This window comes from Danio rerio, chromosome 16, assembly GCF_052040795.2.
Source record: "Danio rerio strain M-AB ecotype USA chromosome 16, GRCz13ab, whole genome shotgun sequence".
NCBI lineage: Eukaryota > Metazoa > Chordata > Actinopteri > Cypriniformes > Danionidae > Danio > Danio rerio.
In genome coordinates this window covers 25,881,430-25,905,505 of record NC_141036.1, presented here as the reverse complement: position 1 = coordinate 25,905,505, position 24,076 = coordinate 25,881,430, and the positions used below count along the sequence as shown (strand labels likewise).

The 24,076-nt window shown below is 34.7% G+C and overlaps 1 protein-coding gene across 5 annotated transcripts; it reads right to left on the bottom strand.

Moving 5' to 3' along the window:
* Positions 1-4,844: 4,844 nt before the first annotated feature.
* On the bottom strand, positions 4,845-17,113 carry slc50a1 (solute carrier family 50 member 1). 5 transcript variants are annotated; one of them, NM_001012497.2, is given in 6 exon segments: positions 6,282-7,559; positions 7,656-7,775; positions 10,796-10,957; positions 14,773-14,896; positions 15,327-15,404; positions 16,868-17,113. In NM_001012497.2, coding segments are annotated over 6 exon segments (660 nt in total). In that variant the 5' UTR covers positions 16,936-17,113; the 3' UTR covers positions 6,282-7,451.
* Between the last annotated feature and the right edge of the window lie 6,963 nt (positions 17,114-24,076).

Below are 24,076 nucleotides of genomic sequence, written 5' to 3'. Positions count from 1 at the left end.
AGTTAAAAATCAGTCATCGTGACAGCAATGAAGAGCAAAGACATGCAGAACATAATTTAAAACACTGGATCAATTGCCACTTAATTCATGTTATTGACAGGTTGTCATCTTCTCCTGTGAATATGTTCGATGCAACAAATGTAGTCACATTGCAAGAATGACGGGACATTATAATGATAATGGGGGAGGGACATTAAAATTACAAGCATACATGAGGTAATAAATAATAATATGTCTGTTTTAAAAAATAATGGTGTAATTTAAACAATATGAAAACAGCAATTAAAATGTCAAATCTCATTGTTTGATGGGGATTTTAGGAAGACGTTATGATTTTTATACTGTACAAATTGTATATTCCATACAAAAAAAAGAGTATTACTATGCCTCAACATAAAGAAAACCTGAAAAACACATGCAAGCACACACCCACACCCACCTTATATGAGGTTAAAGGGCTGAGGAGTGGTTACATTAATGACCCCAAAGTTACACCTGTTTCTGTCTCCATTTAAAACACTACATTCTTCTCAATCTTGCACTTTAACACACAAATATTACAGAGCACTAATAAGAAGAAAACAAAAATGACCCTTAAATCAACAGTTAAGTGATGTGTTAAGGCTTAACAATGCCCAATATCGGTACAAAAAAAATCCTTTAAAGGCTTGATGCTTTCCAACGTTTGTTAAAAAACTACAGTAATAATTTTTCTATTTCAATACATTTTAAAATATAATTTATTATAAATTATAAAGGAAACTTCAAGCATCAAGTGCATTTTATTTAGCTAGAAATAATGATTATAATAAATATGTTTACACTGGTGAAGCAAACCTACACCTGAGCTGCCAGTTTAGGAAAAGAAAATTTCCATACGAGTGATTATTTGCTGCTCTACTTATATACAAAAAAAAAAAAAAAAAGATTCAAATATGATTCCTTGGATTTACTACATTTTAAGTGGAGTGGTTGTAAACAATTTATTTGTTTGATTAAAGTCAACACATTTTAATTGTTTGCAAATATTTTTTTCAGTGTAGTTCTCCATTTTCTCAATTTTTGCTCCATGATTTACAGAAGAAAAAATATAATTCAGTGTAGAAAAAGGTTTTTTTTTTTTTTTTTTTTTTTAGAAAAACAGTATTATATTTCAACACATTTCTAAACATAATCATTTTAATAACTCATTATTAATAACTGATTTTTTTTATCTTTGCCATGATGACAGTAAATAATATTTGACTAGGTGTTTTTCAAGACACTTCTATACAGCTTAAGGTGTCATTTTTAAGCTTAACTAGGTTAAGTAGGCAGGATAGGTTACTTACGCAAGTTATTGTATAACGATGGTTTGTTATAAACTATTGAAAAATTTGTAGCTAAAGGGCCTAATAATTTTGTCCTTCAAATGGCTTTTAAAAAAAACTGATAACTACTTTTATTCTAGCTGAAATAAAAAATATAAGACTTTCTCCAGAAGAAAAAATATTTTCAGACATACTGTGAAAAATGTTCTGTTAAACATCATTTGGAAAATGTATAAAAATGATAATAAATTAAAAGGGGGACTAATAACTCTTCAACATTTAGAGCAGAAATCACAATACTGTGAAACAGTGATATATTTATCCAAGGCTATCATATTAGAGTCTTATTCTGGTCCATGCCTAGTCAGACTAACTGTGTTGCATCTTTTTTTGTTCATATAAAAATATCTGTTAAGTTGAATGACAAATAAACATGTTGTCACCCAATATTGACATTTCACTTTTAGATTTAAATGAAATGTTTTAAGTAACTTCTTATATAAAAGTTACTTGAAACATTAACATTTACTTGCATGTATGCTTAAAAGACAATATGAAATTTCTGACTCTATTTAATGTCCAACATACTATATAAAATAATACTTTATATTTATAATATAAAATTAAAATTTCCTTCTGCCTTTGTTACTTTATCATTTTTGTGCACAATCCACCAGCTAAGAAGCTCTGATCTGAGAACCCTTTTGTTGATCAGTGTCATTTCAGATTAAAGCATTTAGACAAACATGACTAAACAACATCCACAAAGTGCTTTTGTCTTCATCCACGACTCGGCAGCCATAATCACCATTGTTTCTCTCACTAATTTTCTTGTTCGCTCAGAAAGCCTCTCTGATAAACAATCACCGCCTACAATCCCTTTTCCTCTTTCATGTCTTTCTCTGAAAAGCAGACAGGAAAAGCATGTAAAGACTCCATAGGCAATGAGAAAAAGCAAACACACGGTTCCCACTCACACGCGTTAACGAAAACTAAACACAAACAAGCAAACGGTAAACAAACACACACACACATAATGTTTGACAGAGTTCTGCAAAACCAAACACCTAATAGCGGGAGATAAAGGTGTTGTTACTTCCCACAGAAATTAAAACGTCTGACAGTATGCGTTACGCCTCGGCTTTTCAGCGCATTTGAGTTTTCATTGCTCACAATCAGCGCTGATCCTCTTTGAGACCAGAACAAAATCCTCTCACATTCCCCTGCTAAGCCCTCATAACTTCTTCCCTCAGTCTCGGCCAGACATCGAAGTGTATATCTTACATAAAATTTTTATTTCAGCCTTCTTTTCCAGGAAAGAAGATAATCCGTTTAAATCCCCTCAGATGTAATATACACTGTTGCATAGAAAATACACTTGTATATATATATAATAAACACATTTAGACCTAATATAAAAATCACAATTTTACAACACAGAAGCCATAAACATTTCTTAATAAATCAAAGTAGATTTACAATAAAGTTTATACATTAAAACCATTTTTTTAATCCACAACACCCAGTCTTGAAGACTTAAAGTGAATAAAGTACCTAATATTGTAAAGCCCAAAAAGCGATTTGCAATTTTACAGATTAAAGCGGCTTAGCTTCACAACAAGAACAGCTAATGACTGCTTATGATTTTTATCTTGACATCTCCGGTTATGATGTGCATTTCTCCTCCCCATATCCCGCCAGCCAGCTCGACTATAGTGAATAAAGATTTCTGATTTTGTTTAGATCAGGGGTTCCCAAACTTGATCCTGTAGGAACGGTGTTCTGCATATTTTAGTTCCAATCCCAATTAAACACACCTAACCCAGCCAATCAAGCTCTTTCTAGATATACTAAAACTTCCAGGCTAGTGTTGAAGGAAGTTGGAGCTAAACTATGCAGGACATCGGCCCTTCAGGACCGAGTTTAGACACTCCTGATTTGGACTATGACATTCTATGAGAAAAGTAAAGTTTATGAAGTTCTTTTTCATTTAAGATGTTTTCCAAGTACACTACCTGACTAAAGTCTTGTCGTCAATCCCAGCTGTAAGAGCAACAAATAATAACTTGACTTCTAGTCGATCATTTAGAAAAGATTTTCAGATGAATCATCTCAATCATAACAAATACTACAGAAGACCTACTGGAACCCGCATGGACCCAAGATTCTCAGAGAAATCAGTCAAATTTAGTAAAGGAAAAATCATGGTTTCAGGTTACATTCAGTATGGGGGTGTGCGAGAGATCTGCAGAGTGCATGGCAATATCAACAGCCTGAGGTATCTAGACATTTGTGCTATTAAATTGCAAACCACAGAAAAGGGACATTCTTTTAGCAGGATAGCGCTGCATCTTATACTTCAGCCTCCACATCAAAGTTCCTAAAAGCAAAGAAGGTCAATGTGCTCCAGGGTTTTCCAGCCCAGTCACCAGAAATGAACAATATTAAGCATGTGTAGGGAAAGATGATGGAAGACTCCTCTGGGAGTCCTGGAAGAATGCTTTCTTTGCCATTCCAGATGACTTTAGATGCATTGATACAGTTGTCCAAGCTAATGGGTCATACACGATATTACATAATTTCTACTGCACCATGACTTTATATTCTGTACTGTACATTATTTTTGTTACGTGACAATACTTTTGTGTCAGCAAAGTCAGACCTTACTGTCTAGAAGCCATTGCCTTTCATATTAGTCAGGGGGCCAAAACTGATATTGTAACTCACAGGTTTCAAACTCAGTTCCAAAAGGGCCGCAGCTCTGCACAGTTTAGTTCCAACCCTAATTAAACATTCCTGATCAAACTAATTGAGTCCTTCAGGCTTGTTTGAAACCTACAGGTAAGTGTGTTGGAGCAGGGTTGGAACTAAACTGTGCAGGGCTTCGGCCCTCCAGGAATTGAGTTTGACACCCCTGTAGTAACTTATGTGGACACCTCAGGGTACAAGTTGACAACCTATACAGTGTTATTATTTGACCCCTTTAAATGTATTCTAGACAGGTTGTTAGAAAGTTATTTTTGTCCAGTTCATGACTATTCTTAAACGTGGTAAAATCAGATTTGTATAATTTTGAAATGATTTGCAATAAATTCCACTAATGTATATTTATGTATATTTAATAATAATTATATAATGTAGATTTAAAAAATTAAAAAATCAGTATACCAAAGGAGTAATGCCCCACAAGGGGCGCTGCTTTTTGCTAGAAAGCTTTAGCATAAGCCCTGAAAAAATTTATAAAGTGAAGGTGTTTTCATAGCAGATGTTTTCACAGAATTTCAAAGAATAGAATCACTTTTTTCTATTTATCTACAAACAAAAAAGTCAGATACTACTGTTCCATCTTGGAGAGGCTTCGACCACCTTATGTCACAATCAGATCACCCAAAAGCAGTAGCTGGAATGATGCCTACCATAAATTCTCCAGCATATGACTATGACACACTTTGGACAGTTTTATAGAATTGTGACAAAATGACTACAAAACTAGGCCAAATCTATACAGTTATAGCCACTTCTGATACCAAACGATAAACTAGAAGTCAAGTTATTATTTGTTGTTCCTAAAACTTGGATAGGTTACAAGACTTTTTCAGGCAGCGTATGATTTCTGAAAGTTACAATAATCATAAAAAGACCATTTTGTTCCAACGATTGTAAACAGATGTGTGCGAAATATCACAAAGATGTTAGTAACGGTATAGTTCACCCATAAAAATGAAAACCAAACCAAACTGCTACAAGGAAAATCACAGCATTAGAAAGACTATATGAAGAAATGGAAAATTACATTACTAAATAAAAGGAACGAACTACACAATTTATCTTTTAAAGCAACTGTAACTGATAGTAGACCTCATAAACTACACTATATACTTTAAAGAAAATTCCACCAATCAGAGTTGCAAAGAGCACCAAGATATATTCAGCCCAGCCACTACCATGAAGCATCGCAAATGGCATTCTTACGTGCATATTTATAACAATAAACTTGACAGTTCTAAACATTTCTTTAAAATTTGCATCATTTGCAACGCTTCGCAGTCTTGAACATTTCTTTTCTTGTCCAATTTTCTTAATACAAATAAAAGCTCATAGCTGACTGATATGGTTTAAACTTTGGGCAGTCCCTAAAGCTTTGTTTGCACAAATTTATCTGTCAAATTAATGAATTTAAGATTTTATACTTCATTACAGAGCTGCAAAATGAGCCGTTAGAACTGGATAGATCCTGAACCTGACCTAGTGGAGTACAGTGATTGCATCTAAACCTTGGCTAATATCGGTGTATCTGTAAGTGATTGAAACCATATCTGTTCATAGAGACATAACAACAAAATCTCACAAAAATTAATAACTTGTTGATTTAGTACCTAATTTGTATAATCTCAATTAGCAAAATACATTTTAGCACGATTTGCTCATCCCCACATGGTTTTAAGGGTACACCCCCTTTTAAAATTATGTTTTCGCATTTAAAATAATATATAGATATATTTTTTTGACAATTTACGTAAAATAGTTACGTTTCCTGGTGTCATTGAGATGAACATAACTGAGATTAGATGTCTAGGTCTGTTCTGATCACACAGGATACTAACAAAATACGATTACAACAAGTAGTCCCATAAATAACCAAACTATGCACGAACCCACAATAATGGCTAAAGCACATCATGAAAACCATATTCTGATGATGCCTTATCAAACACGCACGCACGCACGCGCACACACACGCACACACACACATTTTATCAAATGTAGTTTTGGATATAGTAATTACCATTGGAATTACCACACAGTTTTACTACAAAGCTTATGGGTAAAATGTGGTTAGTGTAAGCAAAAGCATGGTTAATTTGTGGTTACCATGGTTTAAATATAAAAACCTGTTTGTTTGTTTGATCTATAGTAAAACCATGGTAAAGTTCCATAAGGATATGAAAGTCATGTGTTTTACTCATGTAAAGCATCATTTGGGAGTTTATCGCTGATTAAATAGCTGCCAAACTGAGATATTCAGAGACAATTAAGGATGATATTGTAATAAATTAGCCAACAGTATGATTAATGAGGGATCTGAAACAGTACATTCAAGAACGTTACACTTTCCTAAAGGCCACTTAAAGTATTTACCCAATTATAAAAAAAAAAGAAAAAGAAAAGGTAGACATCTCTGTAATAACAAAACGTCATTTCAAAAGAAAAGACTGTAACAGGAAACAGGTTTGAGCTCTCGGTTTGGGGTGTGTCATATTTGCAGACTTTGACACTTATTAACTCAGAAATACCTGACAAACAAACTGAGAGCATCTCCATCATAACAAGGTTTAAAAAAATGAACAATTGTCTGTCACCACTGAAATTCACCAGAAATTAGTACACAACTATTGTTTACTCATCCGCATGTGGCTCCAAACCCGTATGACTAACAGGAAACAGACAAAAGGAAACTCAGAGGATTTTCCCCATCCAGTAACAAAGAATTGGTAGAGTAGATTGAAAAAAAAAAAGTTTTGTAAGGCGTAAGATCAAAAAATCTTCAGAACAAAATCAACAGGGCGATTAAAAATATCACTCTTAAAGAACAGGTTTCAGTTTCAGATAAAGAGTTATTAATGGCCCCTTCAATATGACCGTGCTTTTGTGTCTTTTTTTTAAACACAGAAAAACCTCAGTTCTCTGTAACTGAAGGAAGAAAAAAAAACAATAAAAAAAGACTTCATAATTTTTCGTGAATAGACAGAAAAGCATAAAGGTTTGGAATGAGCATAGATGAATTCCAAATTTTGAAATGAATGTTCTTATCATTAGCATTATTTATCCAAACCTGACTTCGTTTTCCTATTCAACACAAAATAATATATTTTATAGAATGCTTGTAGCCAGACTTCCATGGTACAGGTAGAAGAACCAACTCATTCAGAATTGGGAAAAACATGAGGATGAGTAAATGGTGACAGAATAAGATTTTTGTGCTACCCCCTTGACTAAAGTAACTGTGAAAATTGAGCATTTAAAGTGCCAGTTTCACTAGAGGTTTGAGCTCAGATAGCATTTCAAGAAAACCAAAAGCTCTTGTGGCTTGGGTAAAGGAAAGTGGAGAAGGCACTTATTCAGATTCAATCCAAATCCTCTTCAGATCTGGATGAGTTTATAGGATGGGATTTGGGGAATGACTGCTCCGAACCACCAGAAGAGGAAGAAGCGAATGAGGCTCGTAAAGATGCCAGGGGTGTTGGGCACCTGAGAACCAAAACATCAAGAAAAAAAAAAAAAAAACATGAAACTTCCATAATAATCTCAAACTACACTCTGAGAACAGTCTCTTCATCATCTTACCATGATATAATAGTCCCCCAGCTGAAGGCCATACAGAGTCCATGATGTAGAGGTAAAAAATGTAGCAACGGTCAAGGAAAAAGACAAGCGCTCTACAGACTTGGTCCGCATGATGTCCAACTGATGAAAATAAAGAAAGCAGAAATATTTTTGAGAGAAGAAATGTGATTTTGATAATTTTTTTTTTTTTTTTTTTTTTAGATCCAAACACGGCTCAAACCTGCACCATCTAATTCAGCATCCAACGAGTTAACCCTCGTTATTTACACTTAAATTGCATTTTTTTAATTTGATGTTTGACGTAATCTCAACTGAAACATGGCATATAGAGTAGCTCCTCCCTCTTTTCAAAACAGCCAATAGCTTTTCATTTTTATCACAGCTCTGCCAGTGAGAGTGGTCGAGCTCAAGTGCATAGAATTAAAAGCAAATGAGAAGCGTCTTGAAGAAGGCGGAGCATGTCAGATACTAGAGAGCATTTGATTGGTCAAGATTTGCTGAGAAACCGAAGTATGAGATGACAAGAAAAAAAAAAAACATTGAATCATTTAGGCAGAAGTGACAGAGCAAGATTTGGATGTTCATATCAGCTTAATATCTTTTAAATGTGAATCTTGTAGCACAATACCTAACAAACTACTAACATATTGGAACTAACATCTAAAAAAAAAACTTTATTTTAACTTCACAGGACCTTTAAGCCCTGATTCTACTATAACAAGTAGGTATTGACATTTGCAGAGAGTGATGGAGGGGAAAAACAGGAAGAAACAAAAGGAGGTATGAGAATGGCAGGAAATACACCACAGGGCGCAGGACAGATAGACGGAGCTGGACTGATAAATATGGAAGAAGGAGAGATGGAAAACAGGAAGATGGAGATAGCGAGAGGGCACAGAAACGAAGGATGAAGCGAGTGGTAAACAAAAGATGGAATGTTGGAATGTCACTATAAGATTTTACGTCAGGATTTTTACTTTGGAAAGGATCAGAGGATATATACTCGTTCATTTATTCATTTTTTTCACTACAGCAATTACAATCAACTACATGCAACTAAGACTAAACCTAACCCAAATTGTAGCCCTAACCATATAGAAAGAACATGTAATTAATTAATATTACTCAGTAGTTAAAAATGGTAACACTGTAACAAGCACCCTTTAAAAAAAGTGAAACCAAATACATTTTGATTAGCGTTTATATGATTTTTAATTTTACTGTAGGCATTTTTATATTCATCCCTATTATTTTATAATATTTTATGTTATTTCATTACACGTTTTATCAATGATATTTTGTCTATTGCACAGCATTCTATACAGCAAATGTGTTCTTTTAAAAGTGCCATCTACATAAGCACTTTTAAATAGCACATCAGTGCTTACAGTTAAACAGGCAAATGTTCTATTGTGTGAGATTCAGAGTCATTAGCTATGTTTCTATCTAAACCTTCAAATTTAACTTAATAAACTTTAACATCACATAAATATTAGCACTTTTACCATCCCATGTTTTTTATGAAACAAAATCACCTCTTCCTCAGAAACTGGTGTAATGACCTACAATTATAATACACTCACACAGTTTAAAAGTGTCCTTGTTACAGTGTAACCATTCATGAAACTACAGAGAAAAATGTATTAATTAGATGAACTTACTGTTTGGTAAGGTTACATGTAATTATGCATAAATATTTGCAATAACTATAGTATGTACAGCTTACAATATGCAATATGGATACCTTAAAGTAAAGTTTTTACAAATTAAATGCGAAAGAAAATGTTCATGCATTTATTTTCAATATGACAGGTTAAGGAAGGAGAATAAGGTGTGAAGAAATTCTAAATCTTAAAGTCCCCATGAACTGGAAGCTGCGACCGTAATTTTTATTTATTTGTTTCGTATTGTGACGCAGTTCCTAGAGAAATGGCAATATTTAATAATACAATAGTGGGCATGGCTTGTTTTTCTGGACTCATGAGATCGTCATCTTTCAAAGCATACCACGTCATCCGGGATGACGTCATCAGGATCGGAAGAAAATTCAGCGGAAGTTTATCTAAGTGCATAAAAATAAGCTAAAAGCCTCTCCACTTAACGCAAGTCTTGCTCATTCACCATGTTTGTAGTTTGTTTGACAGAAGAAACTCTTAAAAGGTTTGAAACACCTTGAAGGGGAGTAAAATAAAGAGTAAATTTTAGGGTGAACTATCCCTTTAAGCAGTGCTGTGTCCCGATTTACATTATTTCCATCCAAAATAGTATTTAAAAATAGTCATAGAATTAGTATGTCCCCAAACATAGCATGTTGAAATGATTGTTCTAAAATTACCCAAGTCGTATACTATTTGAGGTGGAAATTTGTAGTGCAGATCCATGCATGCTTTAAAGCAGTGGTCTCAAAGTCTATTCCTGAAGGGACACAGCTCTGCAGATTTTAGCTCCAACCACCTCCAAATCACACCTGCTTAAGTTGGATCAGCTGTGTTTGATTAGGGTGAGCAAAACTGTGCAGAGCTGCGGCCATCCAGGATTTGAGTTGAGAATTGAGACCCATGTTCTAAAGGCTAATATTACCCATACTGCACTGCACAATGGACCCAAATTCAATGAAAACTACAAACACGATTAAAAAGTGTCAACAAACTACAAATATGGTGGATGAGCAAGACTTGCGTTAAGTGGAGAGGCTTTGGTTAAGATATTTCAATGCACCTTAACTATAATCTAACCTTTTGGGATATATTTATTTCACGTATTTTATGTTGGATTTCACCTGTGAACCTTTATAAACTTCCGAATGCACATTTATGCAAAAACCTGAAAAGATTTCTCCAGCTTGAAAGACTTATGGATGACAGATTAACCTGCTGCTGCTTCTTCAATATGGTAGGAAATTAAATATGAATGTAACATGGATGATGTGACAAGATTGACAAGGCATATAACTAAGAAACATAACAGTCTGTAAATGTGGAAGTAGCATGTCTCAAAGCTAACATACTCAAAAACATGTACTTTTTCTTCACAAAACAAGCACATATGTTTAGGATGTGGTTCTAGTAGGCAAATTGGAATGCAGCACATAATTAATGTTGGTTGTGTGTGTGTGTGTGTGTGTATAGGAGTGAACTCACGAGGTCAGCGAGTGGAGAGAGGTACATGCTGATGGTGAACACACTGCACGTCAGGCCCAGCTGAGAGAGTTGAGCTTCACCAGGAGAAATCACCAGCGAGAAGTAAACCCAGGCCACACACAACACACTCACCATCAGTAGGGTCTGAGTATATACTCGCCTCTGAAACACACACACATAGACACACACAGGGCATTGTTATGGATCAGCAGCTGCTTTGTCTATGCTTTAGTAACATGATCAGATTTATTTTACACATCTGGGCTGAATACATTATTTCTTGAATCTGAGCCTTCCCATTTGTTATGTATACAGTGGGGTCATGTAAAAGAGTCAAACCTAGGACTCAAATTCAACTTTAAACTAGAGAATAAAACTAGATATTCTAAGAAATTATTAAGAGTATTTTATAAACAAATATGTCAAACTGTTAAAGGGGTGGTCCAGCATGTATTTTTAAGGCTTGGTTGTGTTTATGGGGTGCAAAGCAATGTGTGATCATGCTTTATTTGTAGAAAACCACGTTAGTTTTTCATATATCCTACTTTGGTTATATACAGCTACTCAGCTAACATGAAAAAGACATATTTCTTAGTTCCTCTGAAGACCTATCTTCAAGTAGCTCTGATTGGTTAGCTAACAATGTTCTGTGATTCGCAGATCATCTCCACATCACCAAGTCTCTGTTATAACATTACAGCGCCTCTGGCCACATCCATTCACTGTGCAGGATGTATGCGTGTAACCTGAAGGGTTTATGACATCATTAACCTACATTGCCTTTGTAGTCCCTAAACTTCGTCTGCTGTAGGCTTTGCTAAGCTAACTTTGTAAAAGCCAATGTCTCCCTTTACATTGAACTTTGAGCGTATTACATTCAGGGATGTTGTTTATGTTCAAACAGCTACATTACACATCGACTAAAGTTTATAATATTATATTATAGTGGACCACCCCTTTAAGTGAATAAAGCTTTTTTTCTAATTAAAATAGCCTCTTGACTTTAAATGTTTAAATAAATTTAAATTGCACTTTTTACTTGGATTGGTACTTTGATTATATATGCTGTGTTTACATAATATATGTTGTACTTAATTAAATGTAATAATTTCCTCATAAAATTTCATGTTCATAATGTAACTGAAAAACGGAACTGAAAAATATTTTCTTTTTCATAAACGACACTTATCTCTCATGCTGCGTCCGAAATCACATACTTCCATATAATATAGTAATTTAAAAACAGTTTACGATTCGAGTAGTATGTCCTAATTCGAAAAACAGTATGCTTGAAGTACCCAGATGACCTACTACTTCCGGCGAGATACTTAAGTTTGTATCTGATGGACACTACGCTATCCCATGATGCCACACAAGAGAACTCATGAATGGGATTGAAGTGATGCAACTGACACACGTAGGTCAGGTGATAATGACAAATTGCGGATGTAGTACCTCCAAGTTCTATTCATACTACTCACATTCATATTACATAGAACTAAATTAATATCATCTATATAGAATCAATTCATTCATTTGCTTAGTCCTTTTATTAATCTGTAATTGCGGAATGAACCACCAACTTATCCAGCTTATGTTTTACTTCCAGCGCAAACCCATCACTGAGAAACACACACACACACACACACACACACACACACACACACACACACACACACACACACACACACACACACACACACACACACACACACACACACACACACACACACACACACACACACACACACACACACACACACACACACACACACACACACACACACACACACACACACACACACACACACACTAAGGACAATTTAGCTTACCCAATTCACCTAAACCACTTCTTTGGACTTGTGGAGGAAACTGAAGCACCCGGAGGAAACCCACAGGAACACGGGGAGAACATACAAACTCCACACAGAAAATGCCCACTGACCCGCCGAGGTTTGAACCAGCGACCTTCTTGCTGTGAGGCAATCAAGCTACCCACTGCGCCACCATAAGGCCCCTATATAAAATTACATTTACTTTTAATTTAAATGTGTTAATAAAATTGAATTAAACTTTTCACTCGAACTGTGAGTTATGCCAACAATAAAACTTGACATTAATACCATTTTATTAACTTTTCTCTTAGATCAGAAATCCGATAATATAACCTTTTAAATTACATTTCTAAATTACCTTTTCAATAAATCATTTTATTAAATGCTTATGCTATATTAACTTTGAAATACAATATTAACTGTTAAGCTGACCATTTAATTTGTAACAAAAAAAAATAACATTCAAACTGTTCTTGATTACCACTAATTTGTAGGGATGTGACAAGATATTGTATGATGAGATCTCAGGAGATTAAATCATCACAAGATTTCTCATCGCGTTGAAAACTTGTCTCGTGAGTTGTGACGTTATGATGGAACATGAGGGTGAATTTAGCACTAAATATTGGAGGCAGGATTTAATTTTAATTGCAAATTAAGTGCTTTGCACACACCTGGCAACACAAGCTGGGCTCGGGAGTTGTGCGTGTAAATTGGGTCAGTGTGACGTTAATGCTTTTGTTTTTGTTTTTTACTGGAATTTACTGGCTACCGCGTCAAACAGAGGCTACAACTGCAGCCACACACAATAACTATGCTTCATATCCAAACAATTGAATAGCACTTCAGAAATGCTTAAAGTCATAATTATCATAAACACAAATAGAGTATAAAGAAGTGTTCCTATTTAAGTCCCATTATTGAAGAGCTAAGTGCAGAGTAAAGATCGTAATCAAACTATTACCTTCGTGTAGGTCTTTTAGCCACATATTGCAACAGGACAAGACACTAGTGATAGATCGTTCTTGAACGATTCGTTCATTTTGAACGAATCTTCAACATGACTCTGGAACTACAAGTCCTCTCAGGGAGTTCAAATGCACGTGCGCACATTTTTGCAGGTGGTATCGTTCATTTTAAGTCTTTTAAATCGTTCATGGTGGAAAAACAGAAGAAAATCATTTACGTTTAGAGCCGGAAAAAAGAATTGATCCATTCATCCTTTGAGTCCTCTATCGGGTTTGAGCTATTAGTTCATTACAGGCCAATCATATGCGTTTAGAGCCGGAAAAAGTATTGATCCGTTCACCTCTTGAGTCCTCTATCGAGTCTGAGTCATTCATCACGTGAAAGACAAAAGCCAATCGTATGCATTTAAAGCCGGAAAGAGATTTGATCCGTTCAACTCTCGAGCCCTCGGGTTTGAGTCATTCTGTCACGTGATAAACGAATGACTCAAGAAAAAACCAGAAGACTCGAAAGGTGAACTAATTATCATGACTCCTATCGGCTCAGACTGTACATTGGTTAAGATTATATGTGACTGTCAGTTCAACGTGAACGAACCACAGACTTGAAGACATGAAGAGGTGGGCTGAGCAGAGACAAAAATACCTACATAGACAAAAGAGCAGGTAAAGATTGAATTATTATTTTCTTCTTCTTATAGTATTCTATATATGACTTATTTGTCGTGTGATCAACCTTTTGGGCTAGTTGTAGATGTGTTTGGAAGCAATTCGTAACATTTTAATAATATTTTGGCAAATTGAACCAAATGAACGAAATGACTTGAAAAAAAGATTTGTTCATCTCGGTGAACGAGACTAAAAGATCCGAGTCAATAAAATGATCCGAACTTCCTATAACTATAACTATAACAAACAAACAAACAAACACAGTCCTGCTGCAATATGTGGCTAAAAGACCTACATGAAGGTAATAGTTTGATTACGATCTTTACTCTGCACTTAGCTCTTCAATAATGGGACTAAAATAGGAATACTTCTTTATACTCTATTTGCGTTTATGATAATTATGACTTTAAGCATTTCCTACTAATTTGTAATAATTAATATGTTCTACGAAAAAAAATGCTGTTGTGTTGTGCATTATCAATAATAGTTTAAGACATAGACAAACCTTTTCTTTGGTATAATGACAGTAGGTGGCAATGTACACGGTTTGTAAAAAGGCTCCAATGATGTTCACAAAAATCACTGTTCCATCTCCCTTTAGTAATCCATAGTACAGCCAGCCAAGATTACTGAACACAGATACATAAAGATCATTCAGAACTTAGTTTTCATGCATTGAAATTAATGTTCATGCCAACCTGAAGTAAGTTACATGTACGCATGAGACGACAACTGTTTTCAAGGTATACCACGATTTTGAAATGTCAAGGCTTTAAAAACGCTAGGATTTCCTGCTAAACCAAAAGACTTTGTTTCATGTTGTTTTTTTTTCTTTTTCTTAAAATAAAATAATGGAGATTTAAGTGTTAAAAAACTGTTGTTTTTTAACAAGACATTTTAAAGCAATATATTTTAGAGCAGTAATCACAATACCGTGATACTGTATTATTTTTTATCCAAGGTTATCATAGCGTCAGAATCTTATACTGGCCCATACCTACATGTACATAAACAAGATTATCAAACATGAGCTGCAGATGTCAAATACCAAAGACATACTTTAAGCACGTGGTAAGAAAAGGCAGAAACTGAACGTTATCTGCACTCTGTGTGGCCTTCATTTTCTTCAAGTCGGTCCTGCAAACACAGAGAAGGCAATGAGAAGAATATCTAATACATTTAATACTTATGGATATGAAAATAAAATGAAGAATACAAAGAAAGTTGGTGAGTTTTATAATTAAACTTTTGATATTGTTATGCTGACACTGCAAAAAAAAAAAAAAATGTTAAAACCCATTCAAAATCATTTCTTCATCAATTTTCTTTTCAGCTTAGTCCTTGTTTAATCTGGGGCTACCACAGGGGAATGAACCACCAACTTATCCAGCATATGTTTTAGGCAGCAGATGCCCTTACAGCTGCAACCCATCCATACACTCTCTGTCACACACATACACTATGGAAAATTTTGCTAACCCAATTCACCTATACCACTTCTTTGGACTTGTGGGGGAAACAGGAGCACCAGGAGGAAATCAACGCAAACACAGGAAGAAAATGCTAACTCTACACAGAAATGCCAACTGACCCAGCCGAGGCTCGCACCAGCTATGAGGCGAACGTGCTACCCACTGCGCCACCGTGCAGCCCCACTCAAGTTATCAAAATAAAATAACTTCAAATGATTTTATTTAAAATTAAACCTGATAATATATCAGAAAGTTCGGTCCTGGAGGGCCGGTGACCTACTGAATTTATCTCCAACCTGTTTCAACATACCTGCCAAGAAGTTTCTATTATATCTAATAATTAGCTGGTTCAGATGTGTTTGATCAGGGTTGGAGCAAAACTCTACAAGCTTTGACACCTCATGTTCCATATCAATTAATTATGCTCATCATAATACATTAAATTGTTTAATTAGGTTTTACTTTTTTTTGATTATCATTTCATTTCTAATACTGAATCAACTTTTAAAATAAATATTTTAGAACTGCAAAGCCAAATTAAATGACATTTTCTTCTCAGATTGGTATTCTGACACTTTAACTTGTCAAACTACGTTATGGATAAACATAATCATAATTCATGATATACACTGCAAATTTATTAAAAGAATGGAATTCCTTCGCTTCAGCTTCCTCACACAAATGCTTAAATTACATGCATAAGCAATTTAGAGATGTTCAAATGTATGGCTCCAGGCAAAATAGTATAATTAGCCAACTGCAAATATTGTTAATAATGTCACAAAAATTTATATCCAACATATGACAATGTTCGCTCTAATATCAATATATTGGCAAAAACTTTTATTACCGTGGTATATATAGCTGTAAGCAGGGTTTAAGGCATAATTTTAAAACAAAATCATATGTGTCACTTGAGAAACAACAGAGTTACAGAGAACTTTATTTATTCGAGTAGTTTAATTATTTTATGCACTTTCTAAATATAACGTAAACTGTTAAAGAAAAGCGTGATGTGTCCAAGAATCTAACATTATTAAAACTATATGCGTTTAGTTCAGACAAATGACACTCAATAAATATATATCATCATAAAAATGTATAACAAACGTAAATTAAGTGACTTACAATCCCGTCGTGAACATCCCGACGGTGAATATGATGCACGCACATGATAGCAGCTGCAGAAAATCCATAGACTGAATAAGAGTAAAGCGAGCTGGGCTTTTACACAAACACTTGTGCAAGTGAAAAGGATTCTATTTAATTAATAAAACCTTTAGAATTCAACACTCATGCAACGCTGACGTCCGCCTCAGCGATTTCCGTGTTTGTAATCAGTGTGAATGTATTCCTTCGCTCTGATTGGTTGCCGTGGAACTATGCTCGGTGACGTTATTTTGTAGTCCGGTTGTGAGGTGAGGGTGGGCGTGTTCGATGATTGACAGGACAGGTATGTTTATCTTAATGACATTTTTTAGTCTGTAAAGACAACAGTTTGAGGTATGTGGCCGTAAGAATATGCTTTCTGAAATGTTCAAAACTCAAAATAAATTAATTTAAAAACCGTGTGTTATGAACAGAATGCATCAAGTTTAATTAATCTGTATGGTTTATGGTAAGCTGTTATGACTTCTATCCATTCTCAGGATAATTCATATCGTTTATTCTCAGGATATTCATATCAACAATTCAATTATTGATATCATAAAATGGATTCATTCCCCTGTGGCAACCCCTGAATAAATCAGGGACCTAAGCAAAAGATTGATTGATATCAACAATTCAATCATTAATAGCATTTTATATTTCCACTAACGATGTTAATCTATTTTTTTTATTAATGATGCCATCTATCTTTTGAACAAATCAAGTATCTTGATTATTGATATCAACAATTCCTTGATATTAAGGAGCCTGCGCTGTATCCTGAGGCAAGCCATTTTAACTTTTTTTACTCAAAATGAAATAATCCTCATATCAAAAATTTTTGTACAAATTACTGTATTAAGTTATTGATATCAGGAATTGCATTTTCACTATAACAATGTTAATTCATGTTATCAATAATTCAGTTTCACTAAAATTCACTTAAACTTTCATTACTAATGACAGAAATAGAATTTTAACTATCTAGTTCTAATACTTAATATCAGTGTTTTCACTAGTTTAATGTCACCAAAGGCTGACATGTTAATTTAATTGGTGATATAAAACACAGTTATTATGTGTTCCTGTTATATCCAGATATACTTTAGTTTTGATATCAGTATTGAAAATGTCTACTTGAAAATGTAAATAACTGATATCAAGAGTTGAATTAAAACTACTTTAAATGTAAATTCTTCTGTAAATGTGTTTAAAAATTCTGATATCTGAAAATGCATTTCTGAAATTAATTTAATTTATGAGATCACCTTTCATGTAACAATCACATTTATTACATCTCATCTCATTTTTATCGGCTTATCCAGGCCGGGTCGCAAAATTAACAATAAGTTTCCTGATGTTAAATTGATAATTATTACTTTTATTTATTAGATTTCTATTGCTTAATAGTATATGAATTCTTGATATCAAGAATTAAATAGTTGATATCAGCAATCAGTATTTGTGATATCAAGAATTGTATTTCAAATAGCAGATTTTGACATCAATGTTCATATAAAAAATGTGATCCTGTTATTAACAATTAATTTTCTTAGCAATTCAGTTGTTGAAATTACCCATTAAATTGTTGATATCAGAAATAACATTGTTGATATAAACAATCAACATTTTTGATTTCAACAAGTAAATAGATGTTTTCAACAATTTAATTGTTGATGTCAAGAAATCATATCCTGAGATTACAAATCAAAACAGCCTGTCATAATGGCTTGTGCGCTTCAGGGCCGTTCGCACATGTGATGTGCATAAGTAATCCTTTTATATGTCTGTCGTGGTCCAAACACAGTGAATTATGTTTGATCAAACAAAAGAATAGTGAAATATGAAAACAATGATCGATCTCTGTGGCCTGTATAGCACCTCTCATCAGTTGGAATACAATAACTTTTGCATAGATTATGGTAGAGACATTTTTCTTTCTTCCTATGATTACAGACATGTGCATGAACCACCAAACTTGTTACAGCAAGCTAGACCACACAGAACCTAAAATGTACACTTTCAAATTTGAGTTTATAAAAAAAATACAAAAAGTGCCTCTTTTTTTAGGTGTTTATTATAACACAGACAACATATACAGTTATGTCAAACACTTTCAATAGTGTTTTATGAAAATTCAAAGGGTTTTCTTTAAAATGGTACCAAATTTTTGCATTTACACCTCTGCATGAGGATTTGGGAAGCTTTTAAATTTGGGTAGGCAAAATCCAGGCGGAAATCCCAAAATAACAGTTTTACTGGTTAATAAATATCCAGTTTATTCATAAATTTGAATACATTATTCAGTCTTTAATGTGTTCATCTGTACTAGCAAATTAGCCATTTTAATACTATTCATCATTTGTGTAAAAAATTAATTGATAATTTCACCATTTTTATTTGTCAAAGTGGAGTATGCTTAAAAAGAACATCTCAATTTCATATAAATATATGAATGAATAATGTAAATCATTTAAAGAAATATTTTTAATGTTTAGACTATACATGTTGACAAGACATGATTCAGTCAAAGAACTGTGAGAATATTATACTAGGAATAAAATGTCATGAGATCAACTTAAGCAGGGACAAAGATATAATGGTAACACTTTACAATAAGGTTCATTAGTTAATGCATTTACTAACATGAACTAATCATGAACAACACATGTACAGCATTTATTAATCATAATTGAACATTTACTAATGCATTATTAACATTCAAGTCCATGCTTGTTAACATTAGTTAATGCACCATGAGTTAATATGAACTAACAATGAACTACTGTATTTTCATTAACTAACGTTAACTAAGATGAACGAATACAGTTGTAAATGTATGGTTTATTGTTTGTTTATGTTAGTAAATGCATTAATTAACATTAACTAATAAACCTTATTGTAAAGTGTGACCGATATAATATATTAATTCAGTTTCACAGATATATATATATATATATATATATATATATATATATATATATATATATATATATATATATATATATATATATATATATATATATATATATATATATATAATTTTATTTTTTTTTGCCACAAGACGGATTTACAACATTGTACTAGCTTTAGTTAACAATTGTACACATTAGCATGCTACATGCTATAATGCTAAAAAGAGACTTTTTAGAGACTAAAAAGTTTTAAACAGTCTTAAAAATTCCAGCATAACTCAATAACAAACACTATCAAATAATATCAAGGCTTGCTAATTCATATTGCTCAAAGCCTCATAAAATAACACTTCATTTTACATTTTTAACTCTTCTCGATAAACCTCAAGTAAACATGCTGGCAGAACAATTTTCTTTTCGTAGATTATTTTGACATTATTTCTGTTAAAAAAAAATTGGCCACACAGAAACACTGAAATAACAAGTCCATGTGAACATCTTAAGATTTTGTCATTTATTACATATTGGTGCAAACATGAAGCATCATTCTTCAAAACATAAAATGATGTATTTCCCACCAACGTGTCTGGTTAAATACAGAAGACGTATCATGTGTTGAGGGTTCGCAAATGTCAAAGAGAAAACTCAGAGAGCCAAAGAAAATGCGCAAGTTACATCCTGGCACCCAAGTGCCACTTTACTCTCCCCCTGCTCCTGTTCTCTTCTCTCATTCATCTCACCCCCATCTGAATGTTTGGTTAAAAGCTGTGAAGTCCTGGCCAGGAAAAAGAGATGAAAAGGGAATGAAAGAGGACAGGAAGAAGGTTTAACCCATGACAGTGTTAACAGTGTTTTGACAGTGCTGAACTTTACTCTGAGGCCTCACCATATTTTGCAGAAAATCCATCTGTTCTGCTTCAAAACAAAAAAACAAAAAGCTTATATCTCCAAAACTACAATCACATTGTTAGGCGTGCTTTAGTTTATAGTTTATTTAAAGTGCTGTTTCAAGTGTGCCGCAAGCCTACGTTTGAGTGAAGGTTTCGGACGTTAGATCGCCCCCTGGGGGCTGGCTGCAGTACAAGTCATAAAGCCCGCCTCCTCCGTGTTAATGAAGGAGACTTGAGCCCAAATAAAAAAAAATATTACACTTGCAATAAAATGTCCCGAAAGATGGTTCTGGTCGATTAAGGCACTGGTTATTGTGCTGAAATAGGTGCAGATCTTCATTTTTGTAAACAGTTTGTTTTTAGCAGTAATTTAATGCTGGGCGTGTCATCGTGATTGACAGCTGTGATTGACAGTTTCTCAAAGCGCGGCGTCTGAGCTTCGGCAGGAGACTGAAGTAGACTGAAATGTTATTATTCGATTTCTGTGTTATTTTACCATGACAAAATGAGTTCAGCAGTAAACTATAGTTTCTGACATACATGATCCTGGTGGAACACTGTTTATTCGCTAAGTTCAGGGCTTTTTTCGGGCTTTATTAGTTTGCTGATACACGCCTAGCCACCCAGATAGCAAAACACAGTTCCGGCTAGATTCTCGCCTGCCGAAGACTTATCTCTTAGAGCTCAGACTGACTAATGTTACCTCTGCTGGACCTACTCCGGATGCCTGGACTCACTGCCCGATTCCAGTCCGAGTCAATCGAGCCAGATGCAGTGGCCGAGCAAGCCGGCGCTGCCGCATGCGAGCCGGAATCAGCCCGTGACGCCGCGAGTAAGTTATGCGCTGCGGCCTGGAGCTGGCGCGATTGAATATATAAAACCCTCATATTTGTTAACGTTATTACATCCATTTGTGTTGATATGACAGCAAACGCATGCTGAGAAGTTCGGGGGGCGTAGTTGATTTTGCATAAAGCGTTTGATTGGAAGCTCGACTCTGCTCATTTTCGCGGCTCCTCCTCTGGCTCCATCAGACAATCCTTCTGCGCATGTCTGGCTCCAATTTCAGCAGTCTTTTGCGACAGTTTGTGCCCGTCAAGCAGGCGTTTTGCCCTCAAGGCGTTCAATGGGAAAAAGGGCTGTCGCGTCGTCCATATTTTTTACAGTCATTGTGCTGTTTACATTAATACAGTTTTGTTTTAGTTTTTTCGATTACCCCTGGTGTCCACACTACTCCATAATATTTGACCCACAAAAATGAAGTATTTTGAAAATTAATTCATTCATTACTTTTCCTTCTGCATAGTCTCTAGTTTTATTGGTTGCCACAGGGATGAACCGCCAACTATTCCAGCTGTGTTTTAAGCAGCTGATGCTCCTCCAGCTGTAACCCAGTATTGGGAAACACCTATACACTTTCATTCACACACACTAATAAACTAGTCAATTTAGTTTATTCAATTTAGCTATGTACACTGCCTGACAAAAATCTTGTTGTTGATCCCAGTTGTAAAAGCAACAAATAATAGCTTGACTTTTGTGTGATCATTTGGAAAAGTGGCAGAAGGTAGATTTTTCTGGTGAATCATCTTTCGAACTGCATCCTAATCATCACAAATATACTGCAAAAGACCTACTGGAACCCAACATGGACCCAAGATTCTCACAGAAATCAGTCAAGTTTGGTGAAGGAAAAATCATGGTTTTCTCTCTGCAATGTGAATACCCAGTGAGTGTGAATGGTCATGTGTAATGGTCATGTATCACTTGCCCAATGCGTGTGAATAGTATATGTGAATATGTGAATAGTGTATTATGTCTTTTAATTTGTAAAGTGCAGGTAGAGATTTTTATTTTGAATCGTAGTAAAAATACCAGCATGGACTATTCTAAAACATAATTTTAAAATGAAAACGCACTGGTGTAATCATAGCCTAAAACAAGCCATTTCACTCAACCATTCAACCTAGCACATGCACGCACTTTAATTCTCCTAACAAACTAAAAACACAAGGAATCAAGTGTGTATATATGGAAAAAAAAAGATACAAATTGAACTGCAGGCTTGCTTGCTTGTTTTGCTTAAGTGTATGATCTAATTTTTTATTTTACTTCCAGTTTGGATTTTCTGTAATTTTGCATTTGTCATTTTTTAGCTTTCAGTACATCATCTGTATAACTCAACTCTCTCTTGACAAATGGCAGTTTGTGAAAGCACGTTTGAAGGGATAGTTCACCCAAAACTGAAAATGTACTCACCCATTACTTGTTCCAAACCGGTTTGACTTTCTATTTTCTAAGAAGATATTTTGAAGAATGTTGAAAACCTGTAACCATTGACTTCCATAGTATTTATTTTCCTACTACGGAGATACGTTTTCAGCTTTCTTCAAATTATCTTTTTTTTTTCAACAGAGTAAAGAAACACAAAGATTTGGAACCACACGAGGGAAAATAAATAGTTAGTAAATTAAAATTGGTGCTTGTAATACCTCTTTAATATTTTTACATATGTGTATACCCTCACCAGTCACTTTTTTTAGGTATACATGTATAACTGCTTGTTAATGCAAATTTCTAATCAGCCAATCACATGGCAGCAACTCAATGCAAATAGTCATGTAGACATGGTCAAGACGATTTGCTGCAGTTCAAACCGAGAATCAGAATGGGGAAGAAAGGTTTAAATGACTTTAAACGTGGCATGGTTGTTGGTGCCAAACAGGCTGGTCTGATTATTTCAGAAACTGCTGATCTACTGGGATTTTCACACACAACCACCTCTAGGGTTTACAGAGAATGGTCCGAAAAAGAGAAAATATCAAGTGAGCGGCAGTTCTGTGGGCACCAATGCCTTGTTGATGTCAGAGATCAGAGGAGAATGGCCAGACAGGTTCGAGCTGATAGAAAGGCAACAGTAACTCCAATAACCACTCTTTACAACTAAGACATGCATGAACACATCCAAACTTGCGGAGGATGAGCTACAGCAGCAGAAGATCACACCGGGTGCCACTCCAGTCAGCTAAGGACAGGGATCTGAAGCTATATTTCACACAGGCTCACCAAAATTGGGCAATAGAAAATTGGAAAAACATTGCATGGTCTGATGAGTCTCGATTTCTACTACTGCAGCATTCATATCTAATATTCAGAATTTGGCATCAACATCATGAAAGCATAGATCCTGCTTTGTATTAATGGTTCAGGCTGGTGGGGGTGTGGGGGATATTTTCTTGGCACATTTTGAGCTCATTAGTACCAGTTGAGCATCATGCCAATATTTCCAGTACCTTGTTGAATCACAAGTATGCCACAAAGGATTAAGGCAGTTCTGAAGGCAAAAGTGGGTCCAACCCAGTACTAGTAAAGATTACCTAATA